Source organism: Gymnoscopelus microlampas (assembly GCF_963454915.1).
Source record: "Gymnoscopelus microlampas genome assembly, chromosome: 3".
Lineage (NCBI taxonomy): Eukaryota > Metazoa > Chordata > Actinopteri > Myctophiformes > Myctophidae > Gymnoscopelus > Gymnoscopelus microlampas.
In genome coordinates this window covers 15,372,280-15,399,517 of record NC_139940.1, presented here as the reverse complement: position 1 = coordinate 15,399,517, position 27,238 = coordinate 15,372,280, and the positions used below count along the sequence as shown (strand labels likewise).

General features: G+C 43.9%; 1 protein-coding gene across 1 annotated transcript in view; it reads left to right on the top strand.

The window, feature by feature from the left end:
- mindy3 (MINDY lysine 48 deubiquitinase 3) overlaps positions 1 to 27,238 on the top strand; it is an 82,582-nt gene that overhangs the window by 34,758 nt on the left and 20,586 nt on the right. The window contains exon 12 of the mRNA XM_084052869.1: positions 23,248 to 23,320. Coding sequence (XP_083908995.1) covers positions 23,248 to 23,320 — 73 coding nt within the window. The remainder of the gene's footprint in view (positions 1 to 23,247; positions 23,321 to 27,238) is intronic.

Below are 27,238 nucleotides of genomic sequence, written 5' to 3'. Positions count from 1 at the left end.
GGTACTTTTACTTTACTACTCTACTCTACTGCAATTACAGCAGATGACAGCTTTAGTTACTTGTTACTTTGCAGATGTAATTATTAATACAACACCTACAGTAACCACATACAGCCGATCTACAATGTGACGCGTTATGAGCTTGTATGTATATAATAAGCAACCCATGCTGTATGATAACTTACCACATATGAAATCCAATTCTGTCTATCCAATGACTCAGTCTGTACTGTGGCCATAGCTGAGTGGTTAGTGAGCCCACCTAGGGAGCCAGAGGCCCTGGTTGCCCCAGGTACGATTCCAGGCCAGGCCAGCAAATGTGTCGATGAAATGAAATTTGTCCCTGAGCAAGACTCTTAACCCCTAATTGCTCACAGGCCCTCATTGGAAACAAGACCGCAAGGACTTTCATGAACGGACCTGGAATTATCCTTATCCTTTACACTGTCTACCCACAAGTCTATAGGTCCCTGGTTCAAACCTCAATTTAACCGGTCCAAATATAATTTACTGAACAAAAATCATGACTTTGTTAATTAATGCATGTTCACTTCTTCTCTCTCGCTCTCTCTCTTACTGCCTCTCTTTCTCACTGCCTCTCTCTCTCTCTCCCTCTCTCTCTCTCTCTATTTCTTTTCTCTCTCTCTCTCTCTCTCTCTCTCTCTCTCTCTCTCTCTCTCTCTCTCTCTCTCTCTCTCTCTCTCTCCCCTTCTCTCTCTCTCTCCCTCTCCCTCTCCCTCTCCCTCTCTCTCTCTCTCTCTCTCTCTCTGTCACTGTCTGTCTGTCTGCCAGTCTGCCACTCTGTCACTGTCTGTCTGTCTGCCAGTCTGCCACTCTGTCACTGTCTGTCTGTCTGTCTGTCTGTCTGCCAGTCTGCCAGTCTGCCACTCTGTCACTCTGTCACAGTCTGTCTGTCTGCCAGTCTGCCACTCTGTCACTGTCTGTCTGTCTGCCAGTCTGCCACTCTGTCACTGTCTGTCTGTCTGCCAGTCTGCCACTCTGTCACTGTCTGTCTGTCTGCCAGTCTGCCAGTCTGCCACAGTCTGTCTGTCTGCCAGTCTGCCACTCTGTCACTGTCTGTCTGTCTGCCAGTCTGCCACTCTGTCACAGTCTGTCTGTTTGTCTGTCTGCCACTCTGTCACAGTCTGCCAGTCTGCCAGTCTGTCACAGTCTGCCAGTCTGCCACTCTGTCACTGTCTGTCTGTCTGCCAGTCTGCCAGTCTGCCACAGTCTGTCTGTCTGCCAGTCTGCCAGTCTGCCACAGTCTGTCACAGTCTGCCAGTCTGCCACTCTGTCACAGTCTGCCAGTCTGCCACTCTGTCAAAGTCTGCCAGTCTGCCAGTCTGCCACTCTGTCACAGTCTGCCAGTCTGCCATTATTCTCGAAACCGCTCATTGCTGCTTGCAGCTATATTTAGGTTTCGAGAGCCTATCAGGCTTCGAACCCTATTACATCTCTACACTTTCATTATTATTCTTCCGCCGGTTTTGCCAGTTCTGGCCTAACCGCCTGGTCACTTTTTATGAAATTCGGCAATATGGTAGAGGGCTATGCCAAACGGCGAAAACCCGAAACTCACAACCATTGGCCAAAGGGTGGCGCTGTAGCACTCAATTGAAATATGCCAACTTTGAACAGGTACAACTCATGCCCTGTTCGACCTACAGCCATGAAACTTTGATACACACATGCGTCTCCTCATGCCTAACAACTTTCACTGTTTGACTTTTGACCTCTGACCTTTAGTTCTCCCACCATTTCGAATTCTATGAAAAGCAGTAAAAAGCAGTAAAAAAATCACTTCTCCTGGGATTTATGAGCAATCTGTACGAAACTGTATACACATGAACTTTGGACCAATGCCGACAAACGTAACTTAGCGGATTTTCCATAAGTGAAAACGTTAAGCTTTTATAAGCCAATGAAAATTGCAGCTTTTTTTAAATTATTCATCTGCCCCTAACACATACATGCAGACTCACATTTGTTTGACACTTTGCAATATTGTAGAGGGTCCTTCCAAGTATCACTGAAACCAATCTTACTCCAATTGGTCAAAGGGGGGCGCTATAGCAATTTTTTGAAAATGCAAACTTTAAACAGGCAAAAGTCATGCCTCGTTTGGCCGACAGCCGTTAAACCTGCTTACACATGTGCCTTGACTCATGAGGAACACATGTATCACTTTGACCAGTAAGCTCTGCCCTTAGATTGTCTGCAATTTTGAGCAGTTTGAAAAACATTTAAATCCAGGATTTCTGAGCAATTTGCATGAAACTGTGTCAAATACATGTTTGAGGCCCTTTTTCACAGGTTCAGGTGTGTTGGTTCAATAGCTTGATCGCTTAATCATCTGCCTTGAAACCATAGGGTAGCCGGTTCGAATCCCACCTCAGGTAGACTTAATTATAATTGCATTGCACACAACATGACTATATCAATGAATACATGTGCAATTGTTAAAGATGACGAGAAATGAATACTTGAAAGTAGTTATTTTCAATGTATGACGTACTTCATTCGCGCTTTTGTTTTGTTTTGTTGGATTCTCCCTTTTCACTGTCTAAGGCTGTGTATTGGATAGCTCCACCAGTATGTGTGAGTCTCATGTGCCAAAGGTCCCTGGTTCGAATCCCACTTATTACAGTTCACATTTAAATTGCATTGTACAAAACATGACCCTGTTAATTCAGACATGTGCAATGTTTAGACAATAACACGAAATGCTTTTGAGAGTAGTTTTTTTTTATGTATGACATACTTTCTTGTGAAAATAGCCGATCTACAATCTCACACCTTTTTAGATAGCAACGCGTTGTGAGCTTGTAGATCGACTATTTTCCACTAGTTTCCATTCCGAAATATATTGAGCAGTTTGAAAAACATTTAAACCAAGGATTTCTGAGCAATTTGCGTGAAAGTGTGTCATGTGTGTAAACTCCCTTTTCACTAGTACAGGTCTGTTGGCCCAATGGCTTAATCATCTGCCTTGAAACCACAGGGTTCCTGGTTCGAATCCCTCATGTAGAATTCATTATAATTGCATTGCACACAACATGACTGTATCAATGAATACATGTGCAATTGTTAACCAGTAAACTCCGCCCTTAGATTGTCTGCAATTTTGAGCAGTTTGAAAAACATTTAAATCCAGTATTTCTGAGCAATTTGCGTGAAAGTGTGTCATGTGTGTGAACTCCCTTTTCATCAGTTCGGGTCTGTTGGCCCAATGGCTTAATCATCTGCCTTGATACCAGAGGGTCGCCGGTTCAAATCTCACCTCATGCAGACCTCAACTCAATTGCATTGCACACAACATGACTGTATCAATGAATAAACATGCAATTGTTAAATGAAACGCTTATTGAGAGTAGTTGTTTTCAATGTATGATGTACTTCATTCCCTCTTTTGTGTTTTGTTTTGTTTTGTTGGATTCTCCCTTCTCACTGACCAAGGCTGTGGATTGAATAGCTTGATCAATACAGTGTTAGTCTCATGTGCCAAAGGTCCACGGTTCAAACCCCACTCGTCACAGTTTACATTTAAATTGCATTGTACAAAACATGACCCTGTTAATTCAGACATGTGCACTTTGCTCTCTCTCTCTCTCTCTCTCTCTCTCTCTCTCACTCTGTCACAGTCTGTCTGTCTGCCACTCTGTCACTGTCTGTCTGTCTGTCTGCCAGTCTGCCACTCTGTCACTGTCTGTCTGTCTCTCTGTCTGCCAGTCTGCCACTCTGTCACAGTCTGTCTGTCTGTCTGCCAGTCTGCCACTCTGTCACTGTCTGTCTGTCTGCCAGTCTGCCAGTCTGCCACAGTCTGTCTGTCTGCCAGTCTGCCAGTCTGCCACTCTGTCACTGTCTGTCTGTCTGCCAGTCTGCCACTCTGCCACTCTGTCACAGTCTGCCAGTCTGTCACAGTCTGCCAGTCTGCCACTCTGTCACTGTCTGTCTGTCTGTCTGTCTGCCAGTCTGCCAGTCTGCCACAGTCTGTCTGTCTGCCAGTCTGCCAGTCTGCCACAGTCTGTCACAGTCTGCCAGTCTGCCAGTCTGCCACTCTGTCACAGTCTGCCAGTCTGCCACTCTGTCAAAGTCTGCCAGTCTGCCAGTCTGCCAGTCTGCCACTCTGTCAAAGTCTGCCAGTCTGCCAGTCTGCCACTCTTGTCACAGTCTGCCAGTCTGCCATTATTCTCGAAACCGCTAATTGCTGCTTGCAGCTATATTTATTATTATTATTCTTCCGCCGGTTTTGCCAGTTCTGGCCTAACCGCCTGGTCACTTTTTATGAAATTCGGCAATATGGTAGAGGGCTATGCCAAACGGCGAAAACCCGAAACTCACAACCATTGGCCAAAGGGTGGCGCTGTAGCACTCAATTGAACATGCCAACTTTGAACAGGTACAGCTCATGCCCTGTTCGACCTACAGCCATGAAACTTCGATACACACATGCGTCTCCTCATGCCTAACAACTTTCGCTGTTTGACTTTTGACCTCTGACCTTTAGATCTCCCACCATTTCGAATTCTATGAAAAGCAGTAAAAAGCAGTAAAAAAATCACTTCTCCTGGGATTTATGAGCAATCTGTACGAAACTGTATACACATGAACTTTGGACCAATGCCGACAAACGTAACTTAGCGGATTTTCCATAAGTGAAAACGTTAAGCTTTTATAAGCCAATGAAAATTGCAGCTTTTTTTAAATTATTCATCTGCCCCTAACACATACATGCAGACTCACATTTGTTTGACACTTTGCAATATTGTAGAGGGTCCTTCCAAGTATCACTGAAACCAATCTTACTCCAATTGGTCAAAGGGGGGCGCTATAGCAATTTTTTGAAAATGCAAACTTTAAACAGGCAAAAGTCATGCCTCGTTTGGCCGACAGCCGTTAAACCTGCTTACACATGTGCCTTGACTCATGAGGAACACATGTATCACTTTGACCAGTAAGCTCTGCCCTTAGATTGTCTGCAATTTTGAGCAGTTTGAAAAACATTTAAATCCAGGATTTCTGAGCAATTTGCATGAAACTGTGTCAAATACATGTTTGAGGCCCTTTTTCACAGGTTCAGGTGTGTTGGTTCAATAGCTTGATCGCTTAATCGTCTGCCTTGAAACCATAGGGTAGCCGGTTCGAATCCCACCTCAGGTAGACTTAAATATAATTGCATTGCACACAACATGACTATACCAATGAATACATGTGCAATTGTTAAAGATGACGAGAAATGCATACTTGAAAGTAGTTCTTTTCAATGTATGACGTACTTCATTCGCGCTTTTGTTTTGTTTTGTTGGATTCTCCCTTTTCACTGTCTAAGGCTGTGTATTGGATAGCTCCACCAGTAGAGTGTGAGTCTCATGTGCCAAAGGTCCCTGGTTCGAATCCCACTTATTACAGTTCACATTTAAATTGCATTGTACAAAACATGACCCTGTTAATTCAGACATGTGCAATGTTTAGACAATAACACGAAATGCTTTTGAGAGTAGTTGTTTTTTATGTATGACATACTTTCTTGTGAAAATAGCCGATCTACAATCTCACACCTTTTTAGATAGCAACGCGTTGTGAGCTTGTAGATCGACTATTTTCCACTAGTTTCCATTCCGAAATATATTGAGCAGTTTGAAAAACATTTAAACCAAGGATTTCTGAGCAATTTGCGTGAAAGTGTGTCATGTGTGTAAACTCCCTTTTCACTAGTACAGGTCTGTTGGCCCAATGGCTTAATCATCTGCCTTGAAACCACAGGGTTCCTGGTTCGAATCCCACGTCATGTAGAATTCATTATAATTGCATTGCACACAACATGACTATCAATGAATGCATGTGCAATTGTTAACCAGTAAACTCCGCCCTTAGATTGTCTGCAATTTTGAGCAGTTGGAAAAACATTTAAATCCAGTATTTCTGAGCAATTTGCGTGAAGTGTGTCATGTGTGTGAACTCCCTTTTCATCAGTTCGGGTCTGTTGGCCCAATGGCTTAATCATCTGCCTTGATACCAGAGGGTGGCCGGTTCAAATCTCACCTCATGCAGACCTCAACTCAATTGCATTGCACACAACATGACTGTATCAATGAATGCATGTGCAATTGTTAACCAGTAAACTCCGCCCTTAGATTGTCTGCAATTTTGAGCAGTTTGAAAAACATTTAAATCCAGTATTTCTCAGCAATTTGCGTGAAAGTGTGTCATGTGTGTGAACTCCCTTTTCATCAGTTCGGGTCTGTTGGCCCAATGGCTTAATCATCTGCCTTGATACCTGAGGGTCGCCGGTTCAAATCTCACCTCATGCAGACCTCAACTCAATTGCATTGAACACAACATGACTGTATCAATGAATAATAAGCAACCCATGCTGTATGATAACTTACCACATATGAAATCCAATTCTTTCTATCCAATGGCTCAGTCTGTACTGTGGCCATAGCTAAGTGGTTAGTGAGCCCACCTAGGGAGCCAGAGGCCCTGGTTGCCCCAGGTACGATTCCAGGCCAGGCCAGCAAATGTGTCGATGAAATGAAATGTGTCCCTGAGCAAGACTCTTAACCCCTAATTGCTCACAGGCCCTCATTGGAAACAAGACCGCAAGGACTTTCATGAACGGACCTGGAATTATCCTTATCCTTTACACTGTCTACCCACAAGTCTATAGGTCCCTGGTTCAAACCCCAATTTAACCGGTCCAAATATAATTTACTGAACAAAAATCATGACTTTGTTAATTAATGCATGTTCACTTCTTCTCTCTCGCTCTCTCTCTTACTGCCTCTCTTTCTCACTGCCTCTCTCTCCGTCTCCCTCTCTCTCTCTCTCTCTCTCTCTCTCTCTCTCTCTCTCTCTCTCTCTCTCTCTCTCTCTCTCTCTCTCTGCCACTGTCTGTCTGTCTGCCAGTCTGCCACTCTGTCACTGTCTGTCTGTCTGCCACTCTGTCACTGTCTGTCTGTCTGTCTGTCTGCCAGTCTGCCACTCTGTCACTCTGTCACAGTCTGTCTGTCTGCCAGTCTGCCACTCTGTCACTGTCTGTCTGTCTGCCAGTCTGCCACTCTGTCACTGTCTGTCTGTCTGCCAGTCTGCCACTGTCTGTCTGTCTGCCAGTGTGCCAGTCTGCCACAGTCTGTCTGTCTGCCACTCTGTCACTGTCTGTCTGTCTGCCAGTCTGCCAGTCTGCCAGTCTGCCACTCTGTCACAGTCTGTCTGTTTGTCTGTCTGCCACTCTGTCACAGTCTGCCAGTCTGCCAGTCTGTCACAGTCTGCCAGTCTGCCACTCTGTCACTGTCTGTCTGTCTGTCTGTCTGTCTGTCTGTCTGTCTGTCTGTCTGTCTGCCAGTCTGCCAGTCTGCCACAGTCTGTCTGTCTGCCAGTCTGCCAGTCTGCCACAGTCTGTCACAGTCTGCCAGTCTGCCAGTCTGCCACTCTGTCACAGTCTGCCAGTCTGCCACTCTGTCACAGTCTGCCAGTCTGCCATTATTCTCGAAACCGCTCATTGCTGCTTGCAGCTATATTTAGGTTTCGAGAGCCTGTAAGGCTTCGAAAGCTATTACATCTCTACACTTTCATTATTATTATTCTTCCGCCGGTTTTGCCAGTTCTGGCCTAACCGCGTGGTCACTTTTTATGAAATTCGGCAATATGGTAGAGGGCTATGCCAAACGGCGAAAACCCGAAACTCACAAACATTGGCCAAAGGGTGGCGCTGTAGCACTCAATTGAAATATGCCAACTTTGAACAGGTACAGCTCATGCCCTGTTCGACCTACAGCCATGAAACTTCGATACACACATGCGTCTCCTCATGCCTAACAACTTTCACTGTTTGACTTTTGACCTCTGACCTTTAGATCTCCCACCATTTCGAATTCTATGAAAAGCAGTAAAAAGCAGTAAAAAAATCACTTCTCCTGGGATTTATGAGCAATCTGTACGAAACTGTATACACATGAACTTTGGACCAATGCCGACAAACGTAACTTAGCGGATTTTCCATAAGTGAAAACGTTAAGCTTTTATAAGCCAATGAAAATTGCAGCTTTTTTTAAATTATTCATCTGCCCCTAACACATACATGCAGACTCACATTTGTTTGACACTTTGCAATATTGTAGAGGGTCCTTCCAAGTATCACTGAAACCAATCTTACTCCAATTGGTCAAAGGGGGGCGCTATAGCAATTTTTTGAAAATGCAAACTTTAAACAGGCAAAAGTCATGCCTCGTTTGGCCGACAGCCGTTAAACCTGCTTACACATGTGCCTTGACTCATGAGGAACACATGTATCACTTTGACCAGTAAGCTCTGCCCTTAGATTGTCTGCAATTTTGAGCAGTTTGAAAAACATTTAAATCCAGGATTTCTGAGCAATTTGCATGAAACTGTGTCAAATACATGTTTGAGGCCCTTTTTCACAGGTTCAGGTGTGTTGGTTCAATAGCTTGATCGCTTAATCATCTGCCTTGAAACCATAGGGTAGCCGGTTCGAATCCCACCTCAGGTAGACTTAATTATAATTGCATTGCACACAACATGACTATATCAATGAATACATGTGCAATTGTTAAAGATGACGAGAAATGAATACTTGAAAGTAGTTATTTTCAATGTATGACGTACTTCATTCGCGCTTTTGTTTTGTTTTGTTGGATTCTCCCTTTTCACTGTCTAAGGCTGTGTATTGGATAGCTCCACCAGTAGAGTGTGAGTCTCATGTGCCAAAGGTCCCTGGTTCGAATCCCACTTATTACAGTTCACATTTAAATTGCATTGTACAAAACATGACCCTGTTAATTCAGACATGTGCAATGTTTAGACAATAACACGAAATGCTTTTGAGAGTAGTTGTTTTTTATGTATGACATACTTTCTTGTGAAAATAGCCGATCTACAATCTCACACCTTTTTAGATAGCAACGCGTTGTGAGCTTGTAGATCGACTATTTTCCACTAGTTTCCATTCCGAAATATATTGAGCAGTTTGAAAAACATTTAAACCAAGGATTTCTGAGCAATTTGCGTGAAAGTGTGTCATGTGTGTAAACTCCCTTTTCACTAGTACAGGTCTGTTGGCCCAATGGCTTAATCATCTGCCTTGAAACCACAGGGTTCCTGGTTCGAATCCCACGTCATGTAGAATTCATTATAATTGCATTGCACACAACATGACTGTATCAATGAATACATGTGCAATTGTTAACCAGTAAACTCCGCCCTTAGAAGGTCTGCAATTTTGAGCAGTTTGAAAAACATTTAAATCCACTATTTCTGAGCAATTTGCGTGAAAGTGTGTCATGTGTGTGAACTCCCTTTTCATCAGTTCGGGTCTGTTGGCCCAATGGCAATGAGAAGAGAGGCAGCCTGTGAATCCATAGGTCGCTGGTTCGATCCCTGTCCCCAACAATGCGTTGAGGTGATCATCATTTGGAATTCCCCCTATTCCCATGGATTGGATCCACCCCTCTCACCTGCTCTCACTCATCACCAATCACACCTGCCACATGCACAGTACAATTTTTAGGTACTTTTACTTTACTACTCTACTCTACTACAATTACAGCAGATGACAGCTTTAGTTACTTGTTACTTTGCAGATGTAATTATTAATACAACACCTACAGTAACCACATACAGCCGATCTACAATGTGACGCGTTATGAGCTTGTATGTATATAATAAGCAACCCATGCTGTATGATAACTTACCACATATGAAATCCAATTCTGTCTATCCAATGGCTCAGTCTGTACTGTGGCCATAGCTGAGTGGTTAGTGAGCCCACCTAGGGAGCCAGAGGCCCTGGTTGCCCCAGGTACGATTCCAGGCCAGGCCAGCAAATGTGTCGATGAAATGAAATTTGTCCCTGAGCAAGACTCTTAACCCCTAATTGCTCACAGGCCCTCATTGGAAACAAGACCGCAAGGACTTTCATGAACGGACCTGGAATTATCCTTATCCTTTACACTGTCTACCCACAAGTCTATAGGTCCCTGGTTCAAACCCCAATTTAACCGGTCCAAATATAATTTACTGAACACAAATCATGACTTTGTTAATTAATGCATGTTCACTTCTTCTCTCTCGCTCTCTCTCTTACTGCCTCTCTTTCTCACTGCCTCTCTCTGTCTCTCTCTCTCCCTCTCTCTCTCTCTCTCTCTCTCTCTCTTTCTTTTCTCTCCCTCTCTCTCTCTCCCTCTCTCTCTCTCTTTCTTTTCTCTCTCTCTCTCTCTCTCTCTCTCTCTCTCTCTCTCTCTCCCCCCCTCTCTCTCTCTCTTTCTTTTCTCTCTCTCTCTCTCTCTCTCTCTCTCTCTCTCTCTCTCTCTCTCTCTCTCTCTCTGCCACTCTGTCACTGTCAGTCTGTCTGCCAGTCTGCCACTCTGTCACTGTCTGTCTGTCTGCCAGTCTGCCACTCTGTCACTGTCTGTCTGCCAGTCTGCCAGTCTGCCAGTCTACCAGTCTGCCAGTCTGCCACTCTGTCACTCTGTCACTCTGTCACAGTCTGTCTGTCTGCCAGTCTGCCACTCTGTCACTGTCTGTCTGTCTGTCTGCCAGTCTGCCACTCTGTCACTTTCTGTCTCTCTGCCAGTCTGCCAGTCTGCCACTCTGTCACAGTCTGTCTGTCTGTCTGCCAGTCTGCAACTCTGTCACTGTCTGTCTGTCTGCCAGTCTGCCAGTCTGCCACAGTCTGTCTGTCTGCCAGTCTGCCACTCTGTCACTGTCTGTCTGTCTGCGAGTCTGCCACTCTGCCACTCTGTCACAGTCTGTCTGTTTGTCTGTCTGCCACTCTGTCACAGTCTGCCAGTCTGCCAGTCTGTCACAGTCTGCCAGTCTGCCACTCTGTCACTGTCTGTCTGTCTGTCTGTCTGTCTGTCTGCCAGTCTGCCACAGTCTGTCTGTCTGCCAGTCTGCCAGTCTGCCACAGTCTGTCACAGTCTGCCAGTCTGCCAGTCTGCCACTCTGTCACAGTCTGCCAGTCTGCCACTCTGTCAAAGTCTGCCAGTCTGCCACTCTGTCACAGTCTGCCAGTCTGCCATTATTCTCGAAACCGCTCATTGCTGCTTGCAGCTATATTTATTATTATTATTCTTCCGCCGTTTTTGCCAGTTCTGGCCTAACCGCCTGGTCACTTCTTACGAAATTCGGCAATATGGTAGAGGGCTATGCCAAACGGCGAAAACCCGAAACTCACAACCATTGGCCAAAGGGTGGCGCTGTAGCACTCAATTGAAAATGCCAACTTTGAACAGGTACAGCTCATGCCCTGTTCGACCTACAGCCATGAAACTTCGATACACACATGCGTCTCCTCATGCCTAACAACTTTCACTGTTTGACTTTTGACCTCTGACCTTTAGATCTCCCACCATTTCGAATTCTATGAAAAGCAGTAAAAAGCAGTAAAAAGCCTACTCCTCCTGGGATTTATGAGCAATCTGTACGAAACTGTATACACATGAACTTTGGACCAATGCCGACAGACGTAACCAAGCGGATTTTCCATAAGTGAAAACGTTAAGCTTTTATAAGCCAATGAAAATTGCAGCTTTTTTTAAATTATTCATCTGCCCCTAACACATACATGCAGACTCACATTTGTTTGACACTTTGCAATATTGTAGAGGGTCCTTCCAAGTATCACTGAAACCAATCTTACTCCAATTGGTCAAAGGGGGGCGCTATAGCAATTTTTTGAAAATGCAAACTTTAAACAGGCAAAAGTCATGCCTCGTTTGGCCGACAGCCGTTAAACCTGCTTACACATGTGCCTTGACTCATGAGGAACACATGTATCACTTTGACCAGTAAGCTCTGCCCTTAGATTGTCTGCAATTTTGAGCAGTTTGAAAAACATTTAAATCCAGGATTTCTGAGCAATTTGCGTGAAACTGTGTCAAATACATGCTTGAGGCCCTTTTTCACAGGCTCATGTGTGTTGGTTCAATAGCTTGATCGCTTAATCATCTGCCTTGAAACCATAGGGTAGCCGGTTCGAATCCCACCTCAGGTAGACTTAATTATAATTGCATTGCACACAACATGACTATATCAATGAATACATGTGCAATTGTTAAAGATGACGAGAAATGCATACTTGAAAATAGTTATTTTCAATGTATGACGTACTTCATTCGCGCTTTTGTTTTGTTTTGTTGCATTCTCCCTTTTCACTGTCTAAGGCTGTGTATTGGATAGCTCCACCAGTAGAGTGTGAGTCTCATGTGCCGAAGGTCCCTGGTTCAAATCCCACTTATTACAGTTCACATTTAAATTGCATTGTACAAAACATGACCCTGTTAATTCAGACATATGCAATGTTTAGACAATAACACGAAATGCTTTTGAGAGTAGTTGTTTTTTATGTATGACATACTTTCTTGTGAAAATAGCCGATCTACAATCTCACACCTTTTTAGATAGCAACGCGTTGTGAGCTTGTAGATCGACTATTTTCCACTAGTTTCCATTCCGAAATATATGGAGCAGTTTGAAAAACATTTAAACCAAGGATTTCTGAGCAATTTGCGTGAAAGTGTGTCATGTGTGTGAACTCCCTTTTCACTAGTACAGGTCTGTTGGCCCAATGGCTTAATCATCTGCCTTGAAACCACAGGGTTCCTGGTTCGAATCCCAAGTCATGTAGAATTCATTATAATTGCATTGCACACAACATGACTGTATCAATTAATGCATGTGCAATTGTTAACCAGTAAACTCCGCCCTTAGATTGTCTGCAATTTTGAGCAGTTTGAAAAACATTTAAATCCAGTATTTCTGAGCAATTTGCGTGAAAGTGTGTCATCTGTGTGAACTCCCTTTTCATCAGTTTGGGTCTGTTGGCCCAATGGCTTAATCATCTGCCTTGATACCAGAGGGTCGCCGGTTCAAATCTCACCTCATGCAGACCTCAACTCAATTGCATTGCACACAACATGACTGTATCAATGAATAAACATGCAATTGTTAAATGAAACGCTTATTGAGAGTAGTTGTTTTCAATGTATGATGTACTTCATTCCCTCTTTTGTTTTGTTTTGTTTTGTTGGATTCTCCCTTCTCACTGACCAAGGCTGTGAATTGAATAGCTTGATCAATACAGTGTTAGTCTCATGTGCCAAAGGTCCACGGTTCAAACCCCACTCGTCATAGTTTACATTTAAATTGCATTATACAAAACATGACCCTGTTAATTCAGACATGTGCACTTTTTAAACAATACCATGAATTGCTTTTGAGAGTAGTTGTTTTTTATGTATGACATACTTTCTTGTGAAAATAGCTGATCTACAATCTCACACCGGAAGAACCTATAGGACGGAAACACCTATAGATATCAACAGACACCATCAGGGAGGCCATATCTTTAGCTCAATGAGCAGAGAGGCAGCCTGTGAATCCATAGGTCGCAGGTTCGATCCCTGTCCCCAACAATGCGTTGAGGTGATCATCATTTGGAATTCCCCCTATTCCCATGGATTGGATCCACCCCTCTCACCTGCTCTCACTCATCACCAATCACACCTGCCACATGCACAGTACAATTTTTAGGTACTTTTACTTTACTACTCTACTCTACTACAATTACAGCAGATGACAGCTTTAGTTACTTGTTACTTTGCAGATGTAATTATTAATACAACACCTACAGTAACCACATACAGCCGATCTACAATGTGACGCGTTATGAGCTTGTATGTATATAATAAGCAACCCATGCTGTATGATAACTTACCACATATGAAATCCAATTCTGTCTATCCAATGGCTCAGTCTGTACTGTGGCCATAGCTGAGTGGTTAGTGAGCCCACCTAGGGAGCCAGAGGCCCTGGTTGCCCCAGGTACGATTCCAGGCCAGGCCAGCAAATGTGTCGATGAAATGACATTTGTCCCTGAGCAAGACTCTTAACCCCTAATTGCTCACAGGCCCTCATTGGAAACAAGACCGCAAGGACTTTCATGAACGGACCTGGAATTATCCTTATCCTTTACACTGTCTACCCACAAGTCTATAGGTCCCTGGTTCAAACCCCAATTTAACCGGTCCAAATATAATTTACTGAACAAAAATCATGACTTTGTTAATTAATGCATGTTCACTTCTTCTCTCTCGCTCTCTCTCTTACTGCCTCTCTTTCTCACTGCCTCTCTCTCTCTCTCCCTCTCTCTCTCTCTCTCCCTCTCTCTCTTTCTTTTCTCTCCCTCTCTCTCTCTCTCTCTCTCTTTCTTTTCTCTCTCTCTCTCTCTCTCTCTCTCTCTCTCTCTCTCTCTCTCTCTCTCTCTCTCTCTCTCTCTCTCTCTCTCTCTCTCTCTCTGCCACTCTGTCACTGTCTGCCAGTCTGCCACTCTGTCACTGTCTGTCTGTCTGCCAGTCTGCCACTCTGTCACTGTCTGTCTGTCTGTCTGCCAGTCTGCCAGTCTGCCACTCTGTCACTCTGTCACTCTGTCACAGTCTGTCTGTCTGCCAGTCTGCCACTCTGTCACTGTCTGTCTGTCTGTCTGTCTGCCAGTCTGCCACTCTGTCACTGTCTGTCTGTCTGCCAGTCTGCCAGTCTGCCACTCTGTCACAGTTTGTCTGTCTGTCTGTCTGCCAGTCTGCCACTCTGTCACTGTCTGTCTGTCTGCCAGTCTGCCAGTCTGCCACAGTCTGTCTGTCTGCCAGTCTGCCAGTCTGCCACTCTGTCACTGTTAGAGCCATATGAAATCCGTGTTAACGGAATCGCGGACGGAATCGCGGAAATGACCAATAAAAATGGAATTGGAATAAAACACGGAATATTGCAGAATTTGGAAAAAAAAAAAAAAATCGCGGTAAAATATTTTTTTTTACCGCGAATTTTTACAAATCCACGGGACACCACCATTTTGCATGGCCACATCCTACTTTATAAACAGTAAAATCCACGTAGAAATAGTCTTAGAAAGACGATAGAAACAATAATACATGCGCGACGCCATTTTGCGCATGCTCAGACCGAAGTCACCGAATTATTTTGGGAACATTTTTGCGTATAACACAACAAGGGCCATGTATGGACTGTTATATCTTGAACATTTATTCATTTCCACTTACCAGACACTTTTTTTTATGGTAAAAATGAGCATAAAAAGCAAAATACAGAATTCAGAAATATTAAAATGGAAAAAACAGAATTTGGGAAAAAATAAAACGGAATTGGGAAAAAAATAAAACGGATTTCATATGGCTCTAGTCACTGTCTGTCTGTCTGCCGGTCTGCCACTCTGCCACTCTGTCACAGTCTGTCTGTTTGTCTGTCTGCCACTCTGTCACAGTCTGCCAGTCTGCCAGTCTGTCACAGTCTGCCAGTCTGCCACTCTGTCACTGTCTGTCTGTCTGTCTGCCAGTCTGTCTGTCTGCCAGTCTGCCAGTCTGCCACTGTCTGTCACAGTCTGCCAGTCTGCCAGTCTGCCACTCTGTCACAGTCTGCCAGTCTGCCAGTCTGCCACTCTGCCAAAGTCTGCCAGTCTGCCAGTCTGCCACTCTGTCATAGTATGCCAGTCTGCCATTATTCTCGAAACCGCTCATTGCTGCTTGCAGCTATATTTTATATTGGTACTGTACATCTGTATCAGCCAGTGTAGGCCTATTTTATATTGGTAGCCTACTGCATCGGTTCTCAAAGTGGGGTCCGGGGACCCCCAGGGGTACTTGACGGGGTTCCAGGGGGTCCCCAGCTAAATGATGGATAGGAACCAAATGGACCCTTATGGGTCTGTAACTCTGAGAGTGTACCTACAAATGGAACCTAATGCATTTGGTTCCATTTGTACACTCTCAGAGTTAAATTAACATTGATTTTACAATATAAATTGGGGTCCCAGGGATAGAAATGCCATTAAATGAGGGTCCGTAGCCCTAATGCATGTCAAACTGGGGGTCCTTGAAACTAAAATGGTTGAGAATCACTGCTAGAGAGCCGTAGAAATCTTCTCTTATGGGGGTCCCTGGCATATCTTTTCGAATGGGGGTCCGCGGGCTAATAAGTGTCAATTTGGGGGTCCTTGACATGAAACAGTTTGAGAACCACAGGCCTACTGTACATGTCTGTCTGTCAATCATATGTTCTATAATGGTACGCCTTAATATTTATCATTAATTGGCTCTTACTATATGCAGGTTGGCATTAACACAAAAAGTCCTGCAGGTTGGCATTAACACAAAAAGTCCTGCAGGTTGGCATTAACACAGAAAGTCCTACATTCAACTATTAGTGGTTCCCAAACGGCATGCCGAGGGACATTTTTGCTCTGAGACAATTCCAACTCACAACGTGTCACGATGTGTTCTTTGAGATTTTGACTTGTCTATTGGTGTCCCTTGGGCACAAAGGCCTTGTCATAAATCATGTCATACATGGAGGCCTGTTACTGTCTTTCTGTACTAACACATGTTCGAAGACATTGGCCTGGACCTCTGCTTTGTCCTCCCTGTAAGGAGATCCCCACAGACACACTCTGTGGCCACTAACGGCCTCTCAGCGCACACAATAACCTGCATGTATGGAGGGCGGAGCAGCACCGACACATACACACACAACAATGGGAGTAACTGTACCCCCCCCCCCCCCCCACATGTCTGTCCCAGACTGATTTTAGAGAAGAAAGGAAAGGAGAGAAGGACAGCAGAGCGAGTGGAAGGGTGAGGAGGTGAGGAGGGGGGACACTCCAAAGTGAAGTACCTACTTATGTTCACAGAGGTAAGACAACAGGACTGGAGGGAGGGGAGTGGAGAGGGAGAAAGGTACGCGGGGGGACCCACTCATGCCTAGATGTAGGGAAGAGGGGGAAACATAAGGGAGGAAGTGAGTCTAACAAAGTAAAGTACCCACTCGCATCTAAGGCAAGGAAGAAGAGAGAAAAAGAAAGAGAAGAGCTACCCTGGAGAATCCAGAGTGTTCAATTAACTCTTTGAGAGGGTAAAAATGGATCCGGGTGTACAGACCACTAATAAAATGGTGAAATAACGATAAGTAAAAGGTGGGTTCTCTCTTCATCAGGACTACCTTTATAGTCCGTTGGCATCAAGTGTACTAATTCTGCTGCTGCGTTAATGTCCTGAACCCATCCATTGTTCTACTGCTGATAAACATTAACGTTACTGCCCTCAAACTGGAGGCCGAAATATAAGACCTGTTCCTAAAAATAGACACTTAAACATTGTCCAGGAATTCCCCCATCTCTCTGTCCTTGTGATGACATTTGGTTCTAATACAACACACACACACACACACACACACACCCTTGCTGACAGCCAGGTCTTTTTTTTGTTTTGTGAGGCTGCCTGTTGACTCTTCCAGAAGCCTTGTTTGACTTCAATAAATAGTCTCTGTTTCTTCTCAGCAGGAATGTTCTGCATTACTCTGTTCCCTCATATTTGGCCCATTGGAGTGGTGTGTGAGTGCGTGCATGCATGCGTGTGTACCGTGTCTATTTCTTTGTGTGTGCTGTCCTCAACTCTATTCAGGGCAGTTTCCTACTCTGTGTGTGTTGTATCTTTGTGTACTATAGATGGTCAGTACTTGTTGTATTGCAGTGAGGGTGAAAAGCGCTCCTTGATTTCATAAGACACGCTCGCAAAGACTTGGCATCAATTCCACTGTGTGCATGTGTGTGTGTGTGTGTGTGTGCATTCAGAGATTGCAGGCTTGTACTCCAGAATAATCAAATAAAAGCCAGCAGGGGACGGGTCTAATAAACAAACAAACACACACACACACACAAATATGCACACCTTTACACATACAGACACGCATGCACACACACAGATGCATCGATACACTTGTAAATGTGCGTGCGCACACACACACACACACACACACACACACACACACACACACACACACACACACACACACACACACACACACACACACACACACCCCCTGTTCCCTGTGGAGTGCTCTCTTCATGACATGTTTTTGCAGTGTCTTCCCATTTAAACGTGCACACGCAGACACACACACAAACACACACACACACACACACACCCTGTTCCCTGTGGAGTGTGTTCTCTCTGCAGTGTCTTCCCAGGCTTGTAATGAAACCACATCAAAGACTGCTGGCCAGACCTGTCATCACACAGACATACAGTACAGTAAACACACACACACATACAGGCATACACACACACACACACACACACACACACACACACACACACACACACACACACACACACACACACACACACACACACACACACACACACACACACACACACACACACTGGCATAGACACATAAACAAACACAGATATACAGTTAGACACACAGATGCACTCATTCACATGTAGAAAGAGACACAAATGTGTGTTTGTCTGCGTCGCTTACTTCTGAGTCAGTATTTGTCACATGATCATTAGCCTCTAATACGTATGTGTGTGTGTGTGTGTGTGTTTGTGTGTTGATGAGGGGTCATTAGTCTTGCCTGCCACACGCACATAACTGCAACCACAGTATTATCGGCGTGTTGTCCTTGGTTTAGTTACCAGGTGATGTTATTACCTCTGTTCTGGCTTGGGGAGGGGGGGTGTAATAAGCTGTGATTAGCTATCGCATCCTAACAGTTAACTGTAGGGCTATAGTCTCATCCCCCATCGTCTGGCTATGCAAGGCTAGCAGGACTAGAGCAGTGGTTCTCAAACCTTTTTTTTTTATTTCAAGGATGCCCATAACTCCTGAGAGTATTCAAATGGAACGAAATTGACCATTTGAATCCATTTGTATACTCTTGAGTTACAGCCCTGTACGTAGAGATGTTCAGATGTTTTTTTCTTCCCGAACCGATTCCGACACAGGATGTGCGTATCGGTCGACACCGAGTACTGATCCGATACCAATGTGTGACAAAAACATCTAGGAATAAATAACAATTCCATTAATACTTGTTAAAGTGCAGCCATAAGTTAGTAAAATAACAACGCAAATAGTACAGTAAGGGTATAAAACCGTAGTGAAACATCAACTAAGTAAGTAGGTTGGAGAGGCTTATTGTCTGTATCAGCCGAGAACGCAGGTGTCTATCCCCGCTACAATGCACTAGATCCCTGGAAACTGAAGCATTCAAAATAATTGCTCACTCTAAATGAAATATCACCACGTGATACATTATTTGGTATCGGAATGGCATGGACTGGCATGCTTGCTGATACCAATACCATCATTTTAGGGAATACCGCCAGGTTTTCCGGTGTCTGTATCAGCACAACTCTACCTGGGTCCATTAGGAACCCCCTCAAGGAACCCTGAGGGTCCCTGGACCCAACTTTGAGAACCACTAGACTCTCTAGTCTATGATATGCTGATAGCACAGGTTCTACCCTTCAACACGGTCCATATTTTGGTTATGTTACAAATAACCATGTGAAAAAGAAAGAAACATATTGTATGAAATGTTTTTATATAGAACCTGAAGGTTCTCCGTCGCCACTAAAACTGTTCCATATGGAACCATTGCCGCTTTTACGGAGCAATACAGTAAGTCATTTATGACTATAATGTTTCTGAGCCTGTGGTTCAGGGCCCAATGGTGGGTTGAAAGCATTTCCACCCAGGCCACAGATTAGTAACAGCACAGGGAAATGTACATTGTGTCACGACTTAAAAGGAGAAGGTCAAATCCAGGTTCCATGGATTTACGTTACTGTACTGAGGCCAGCTCTGTACTAAGTATTAAAGCTACTTTTCAGCACGTCTCTCCCATCGGGAGAACAGCCTGACCCCCTCTCACCTCCACAAGTGAAACTAGCTAATGACAAATCTACTGTGTGATTTATGGAGACTGTAACATTAACACAACTGACCCCGCTGGTCCCTACACGCTATATGACACAAAATGTGTATGTGTGCGCACACGCACGTGAGAGAGAATGTCTGATTGTTTAAAAAGCCAGCAGCTGGAAGACATCTCCTTTCAATGTGTCCCCAAAACCTCATCCACACACCTCTCTTTCTCTCTCTCTCTCTTTCTGTGTCTTTTTCCTTTTTTCATCCCATCTCTCTCTCCAACCCCCCTCCACAACTATGGCCCTCAATTTATGTCTCTTTCTCTCCCATTGTATGTCCTGAGGACTCTCCCCTGTCTTTGCTCGATTTTCTACAACTAGTACATACCCGTCTGGGGATATGAGCACCCAAAGTATGTGCAGTTTGGGTTATGCGCTGTGCACAGACTTTATATCAGGGATGGAAACTGACTTTGTACTTGGTACATGCAACAGTTCAAACACGCATGCGTGTGCTTCCCAACACAACGAACACCCCCACTCATAAACCGCTCCAACACACACACGCGCGACCCGTCACGAACCCACAGTGAACAAAGATGAATTTGTATTAACTTTATAAAGTTTATATATTCTATGTGCAGGTATATATGAATGTATGTACTGTATGTGGCTTGTTTAAAATGTATGAGTTATTTTGTTTTTTGTTTTAAATTGATGTGTCTGATAATCCCATGTGGCATGGGTCACGAAATTTACCGGACACGGAAATAAAACATTCATTCATTCATACATTCACACGCGCACACACACACACACACACACGCTTGCGACCCGTCGCGAACACACACACACACACGGCCGGGCCTGCACGCGTCCCGTCAACGCGTCGTGGACCCACAGCGAACACACACACGTTCATAAGCAATTCCGACACACACACACACACACGGCTGGACCCGTCGCACCTGGATTAGCACATTGCGCGTGTGAATCTGCATGCTTGTGGCATGAAGATGATATCCAAAGCGCCCTCCCTCTCATGAAACGCAGTGTGTGTGGACACTGGCCGTAAATGAAAGTCCTTTATAAGTTTGCAGCGTTGTCTGTCTAACAGTGCCTGTGCGCAGTTTGCAGTTTCATCATTCATCCCACAGCCTGGGGCGCTATAACCGTGGCGACGGCTCTCATAGGCCAAACTCTGAATCTCCAGTGTTGACATAAAAGCGCTAATAAACAGCTTACATTTTGGGAAAGTAAAAAATGGGCGACGTTATTCTGTGCATATGTTAATGGACAATGGGCGTCTGCAAATTCAGATCAATTGCTCCAGCCATTGAGGAGAACCGAGCAAGACAGGCAGATTCTAAACAGACAGATCCTGTCCACAGAGGTTTCCTTAATTATATGTAGGGATGTAGATAATCGAGCAAAGACAGGGAGAGTCCTCATGACATCCAGTGGGAGAGAAAGAGACACATTCGTATGGATTTATTAACGTATGTATGTAAATTCTACATGCATACCTACCTACTCACTCAATCCATCCATTCAATTCAGATGGCTTTATTGGCATGATGAAATATGTTTTACATTGCCAAAGCATACATATAACATAAAACGGGTCACAACATTACGTATACAGTACATTAATCTAAAGAGAAAACAAGTGTTTAACATGCAGTATATCCTAACAATGATGATAATGAAAATAAGTATCCATCCTCTCTCAACTCAATGTTTAGCTACTCATAGTAAGTCTTTATGTGTGCAGCTTGTTGTTAAAGCCACACGAATCACAATTTAGTGTTCAGTGGCGCTGCCTCACTATACAGGGACAATCCAACGGCATCGTCCTGCATTGACAAACTGACTGTGTACAACACTTATAGGAAATGCACAGAGTGGTGGCGCCATTTGACGTAAACATTGAGCTGTTACAGTAGATTGATACAGTCATGGACTGTGGTGTTGAAACATTTGGCATCGTCAGTGCTTCTCAGTACATTAACACTGCAGATGGCCTATTTCATTCAATGTTATGAAGAATATGTTCTGCGTCAGCTTTAATGAAGTCAGATGAGCAAGCTTTGTTTTCCCTCCAAAACACAAACATTAAGGTCAGGATTGGAGGGGTTGACTCTGAGAGGATTAGATGTGTTCCCAGCCCGTCAGAAGAACTGTCACATGTCACTGATAATCATTTGTGTTCCCCTCAGGCATTGTTGCTCTTCCAAGCTAAAGTCAGCAAACAAACACAGTAGATGTGAACCATAAATCACAGTGTATCTCTAACACGCCACTTCCTCTCACTGTGTTTACAGTCCAAACACAGCGTCTCACCGCATCACTGCATCACTTAATAACCCAATAGAGTCCACTGATTACACAGAAAACGCATACACACAAACACATATACACACACACACACACATGCATGAACACATACTGTACATGCACACATTCATATGTGCATGCACACGCAACATACAGTATAGACACTTACAAATAGCAATCATTCTTTATGTAAATACAGATCACACACACACACACACACACACACACACACACACACACACACACAGACACACACAGACACACACACACACACACACACACACACACACACACACACACACGGTCTGCATTAGCAGTACACCATGCTCCACTGCAGGGGTTGTTGTTGACTGTTAGCAGACAGATTGTCTGTGGTACATTATGGTTTCTGTCTTTCGTAAGGAAATGCACCTTTTAAGTTTATTTTTCTTGCATGACTTTCTATGTTTTCTTACCCCCCTGTGAAGCATTGTGAGTGTGTCTGTGTGTGAAATGCAGTGCACAAATAAGGTTTGACTGGACTTGTCATTATTGATGTGAGTCTGTGTGTTGGGTCTCTGCCCAGTGTGTGTGTTCTGGCTGTCCACAGAGACCCCGCAGCAACTTGTAGAGCAGCGGTTCTCAAACATTTTTGTTTCAGGGACCCCCGGTTTGGTATGCATTAGGCCACGGACCCCTATAACTCTTGAGTGTACAAATGGAAACAAACAAAGTCTATTTGTTTCCATTTGTACGCTCTCTGAGTGACCGACCTCTAAGGGTCCATTCGGTTCCTATTACTTCCTAACTGCAGTATCATTTATTTAGCTGGGGACCACCTGGAACCCTCACAAGGACCCCTGGGGGGTCCCCGGCCCCCAATTTGAGAATCACTGGTGTAGAGACTGACTACAGACTGACTGATGTGGGCTTTTCTGATGCAGATAAGCCCATATTATATGATATCATTTTATGTTCGTCAGGGTAGAAAAAATATCAGAAACGGTGCTTAGAGCATATGATGCTACAGTAAACTCCAGTGTTAATTTAACTCTTAAAAGTGTGAAGAATGACTCACTGTACAGGTCCGGATTTGCTGCATGACGGAATGAAAATGGTTTAGATGGGTTAGCTGGGCCACACTTATTCAATGTTCTCTTCCTTGCTCTCTTCTCTCTCTCTGTAGGAGATGTCTCTGGTAGGTCCAGAGTCTCCATCAGAGCAGGCCAGGAGGGTCTTCCAGTCATTTGATCCCGAAGGTAAATGAACGACTTCACTTAATTTCACTTCAATATTTTACTGTCCTTCAAAAGCATTATGAACACACTGCATTATACACACCCAATACCAATCATATTGTCATATTTCTTCCCATTGCTTCTTGGCTTGCTGCTGAAGTGAAAACAGACCAGTAAAAGGATTTATTTCGCCTTTACTTTGATTCTCTCAAATACACACACAGACGCACATTGACAGAAGAATGTCTTGGCCATGTTGTCTTTTCTCCTGCCCTCTCTTTATCTCAGAGCAGGTGTCTGGTGTCTACATATACCTCTCCTCTCCTCCTGCTCAGCTCAGGGTTTAATATTAGAGGTCTCGACGGGCCTGAAAATGTAAACCTGACCCGAAGTGATTTGAAGCACGAGCCTGATCATAACATACAATAATCAGTGAAAAAAACAACCCGATGGGACCTGATGGGTTCAGGCCAAGTATTTATGCTAATTGGTCCAGTCGGGCTCTGGTTGGGCAAAAAAAAAGAAGTATGCACCCTTGGTTGCACTAAAGAGGGATACTAATGAAATGGCTAGAATGGAACGGATTGGGCAATGTTTTGTCTGTTTGACCGACTGCCAATTCCCATAGCTATTTGTGGAAATGGGGGAGTACTGTGCACAATGCAGGGGGATGGACTGTTGAGTCTCAGGTTCTGATGGGATGGATGCTTGAGTGTGAGTGCTGGGTTTATATCTTTGAGTATGTATATTTACATACTAATACGAAATGTAGTGTGTTTTGATGACACTAGACGTTTTAAACAAACGGATGAGCTCATAATTGATTTTATAATGAGGTATATTTCCAATTAAATTCTCTGCTCTCTTCACTTCTCCCCTCTCTCTCCCCTCTTCTCTTCTGGTTGTTTATATTGCTGAGATCAAATCCTGTCACAGCTGAGTCAACCTGCCCCTTCAACATTATTTCTACTTTCTCCTAATCCTCTCTTCATCTTCTCTTTTCCTAACCTCTCTCTCTTCCTCTCCTCTCTCCTTTCTCACTTCCTCTCCTTTCTCACTCCCTCTCCACTTTTCCTCTCCTTCTTCCCACTCTTCCTCTCTCCTCTCTCGCTCTCTCTCTCTCTCCTCTGCAGACAGGGCGGCAGTTTATTCCTCCTTTCATCTCTTTCAGTTGTTGTTAATGTTACTGAGATCAGAAACCTCTTTCCAGCTGAGTAAACCCCTTCTTCCTTGTCTTGTCTTCTCTCCCTCCTCCTGTCCTCTTCCTCGTCCCAGCTGAGTCAACCACCCCCTGTCTTCTTCTTTGTCTCTCTGTGCAAGGTGACACAGAGGGACACCTGTAAACACAACTCATAAAGTCCAACACACAACAATCTCAAAACTCTAGTCTGCATCACTCTCTTGATCTTGTTTAATTGGGGCATCTGTAGCTGAATGAGTATCAAGGTTGCCTGTTCGCCCAGTCTGTGCTCAAGAGTCCTTGAGCAAGAAACCTAACTGCTTACACCTGGTATAGTTCGTCATACAATTAATAACAAAAATAGCCAATCTACAAGCTCACAACATGGCACATCCCGACACGTGAGCTTGTAGATCGATTATTTTTTTTAGGCCCTGAAGTGGAACAAATAAATTGCAGCCATTGTACAACTAAACAAATGGTGCAAGTTGAATCCTATATATACTTCATTGATCTGAGTCCCCCAGCAGTTATTGACAAATTTGGTGCTTGGCGGCATTTTGAAGACATTTTCATATTGCCCAAAATGATGACCTTAACTGCTCCCGGGGTGCCATATCAATGGCATCCACTGCTCCTAATAGTTACTATGGGTAAATGCAGAGGAAGAATCTAGTTATGTGCAAAATGTACCATGACAAAAACCCTAACTACAACTAAAGGTAACACAATTAATGTTTAGCCTGGCTAAAACATACTTGCTCCCCTATTTTTGGGCATGTCATTATAGGCAATAATGTCCAAAACGTTAAAAAAAAGGGTATCTGTCTCGTTGGACTTTATGTAGTTCTTATGTACTCATTCTTCTGCTCTCTGCAGAGAGGAAAAATACTCCTTTTCTTTAATGAGTTGGATTCTCTCTTCTTCCAATTTCTTCTTTTCTTCTTTCCACTCTTCCACAATGCCTTTAATCTTCTCTTGCATTTTCAGGATCTTCCTCTCGTTCGTCTTCATCTCGTTGGTCATGTATTTGTTTGTCTGTTCTCCAGACAGGAACATTTGCAACAAAGCTTCTTTTTCTTTTGTTAGCTGGGTCTTCTCCTCCTCCCATTTGGTCTTCTCCGATCTCCTCCCTTCCTCTATGCATTTAATTTGTTCTTGCACTTTTATGATCTTGTTCTCTGTCGTCTTCATCACGTTCTTCATGTATTGAATCAACTGCTGAGCAGAGTGGAACCTTTGTGACAAGGTTTCTTTCTCTTTGATCATCTGGATTCTCTCCTCCTCCCATGTCATCTTCTCCTTAATCCTCTCTTCCTCCGTGCCTTTTGTCTTCTGCATTGTCAGGATCCTGTCTTGCGGTACAGAACTATAGCGACAAACTGTTTTTATGCCGTGCCTTGACGTGGATCTTGGACTTATGTGGCCAGTCTATGATGACACCCATCTATGACGTAGTATATGATGTAGGACATTTTGGGGAAAGTTTCAGGCCTTATCTATCGACTGACTGCTTGGCTCTGAAAGAGTCTACTCTAGCCCAGTGGTTCTCAAACTCTTTCATCTCAAGGACCCCCAAATTGACACTTATTAGCCCGCGGACCCCCATTTGAAAAGATATGCCAAGGACCCTCATAAGAGAAGATTTTTACGGCTCTAGCAGTGATTTTCAACCATTTTAATTTCAAGGACCCCCAGTTTGACATGCATTAGGCTACGGATCCCCATTTTATATCATTTCTATCTCTGGGACCCCAATTCATATATAAAATCAATGTTAATTTAACTCTGAGAGTGTACAAATGGAACCAAATGGACCCGTTAGGGTCCATTTGGTTCCATTTGTACACTCTCAGTTACAGACCCATAAGGGTCAATTTGGTTCCTAACTATCATTTAGCTGGGGACCCCCTGGAACTCTCTCAAGGACCCCTGGCCCCCGGACCCCACTTTGAGATCCAATGCTCTAGCCGATGACATTGGAGTCTAATGCCTAATTTATGCTCCATCGCATGACAAAAAATAGCCGACTATCGTTTACCTACCCATTGATGTCTTGAAGACACTGAGAATTTGTTTGGATGAAAGAAGAATCCAAAAATGAAGAAAATACTTCATGAATTGAAGTATCAGAGACCGATTTTAACGACAGCAAAACAACATCAAAAATAGTTTTTTATAAACACTGCTCATAGTGTGGTTTAGATTCTTTTCTACTGAAATCTGGTGAAAAGTATTTCCAAAATATAACCATAGCAGAAGAAAACAAACGTTTTAAACACTAAACGAAAGATGCATGTGCCTGGCCGCTCGCATGCATGTGAATGCACTCCGTTTGAACCACACGGGCACTACCTATGCACATTCTTCACTTGTGCATGTCACGGCTTGAACAAATTAAAATTCTCGTGTCTTCAAGATATCACAGGCTAAGTAAACGATAGAAATAAAGTAATTTCTTGGGTGAAGTATTCATTTAAGTCAGAAATATCAACTGTGAAGATCATGAGGAACGTGTTTCTTTACCTGCACACACAGACACATGTACCGTGTCTCAGCTGGAACCATGAGACAGTCACACAATGCTGGCAGACTGATAAAATCATCACACACACATTCACATTCACACAGATAACACGCACAAATGGTATACACATTCCACACGCTCATACAGTACATGACACACACATTCACTTAGCACACACTGATAACACATTGTGTCTCACAGTAATAATAACACGCCAGAGGTCCATGCTGGT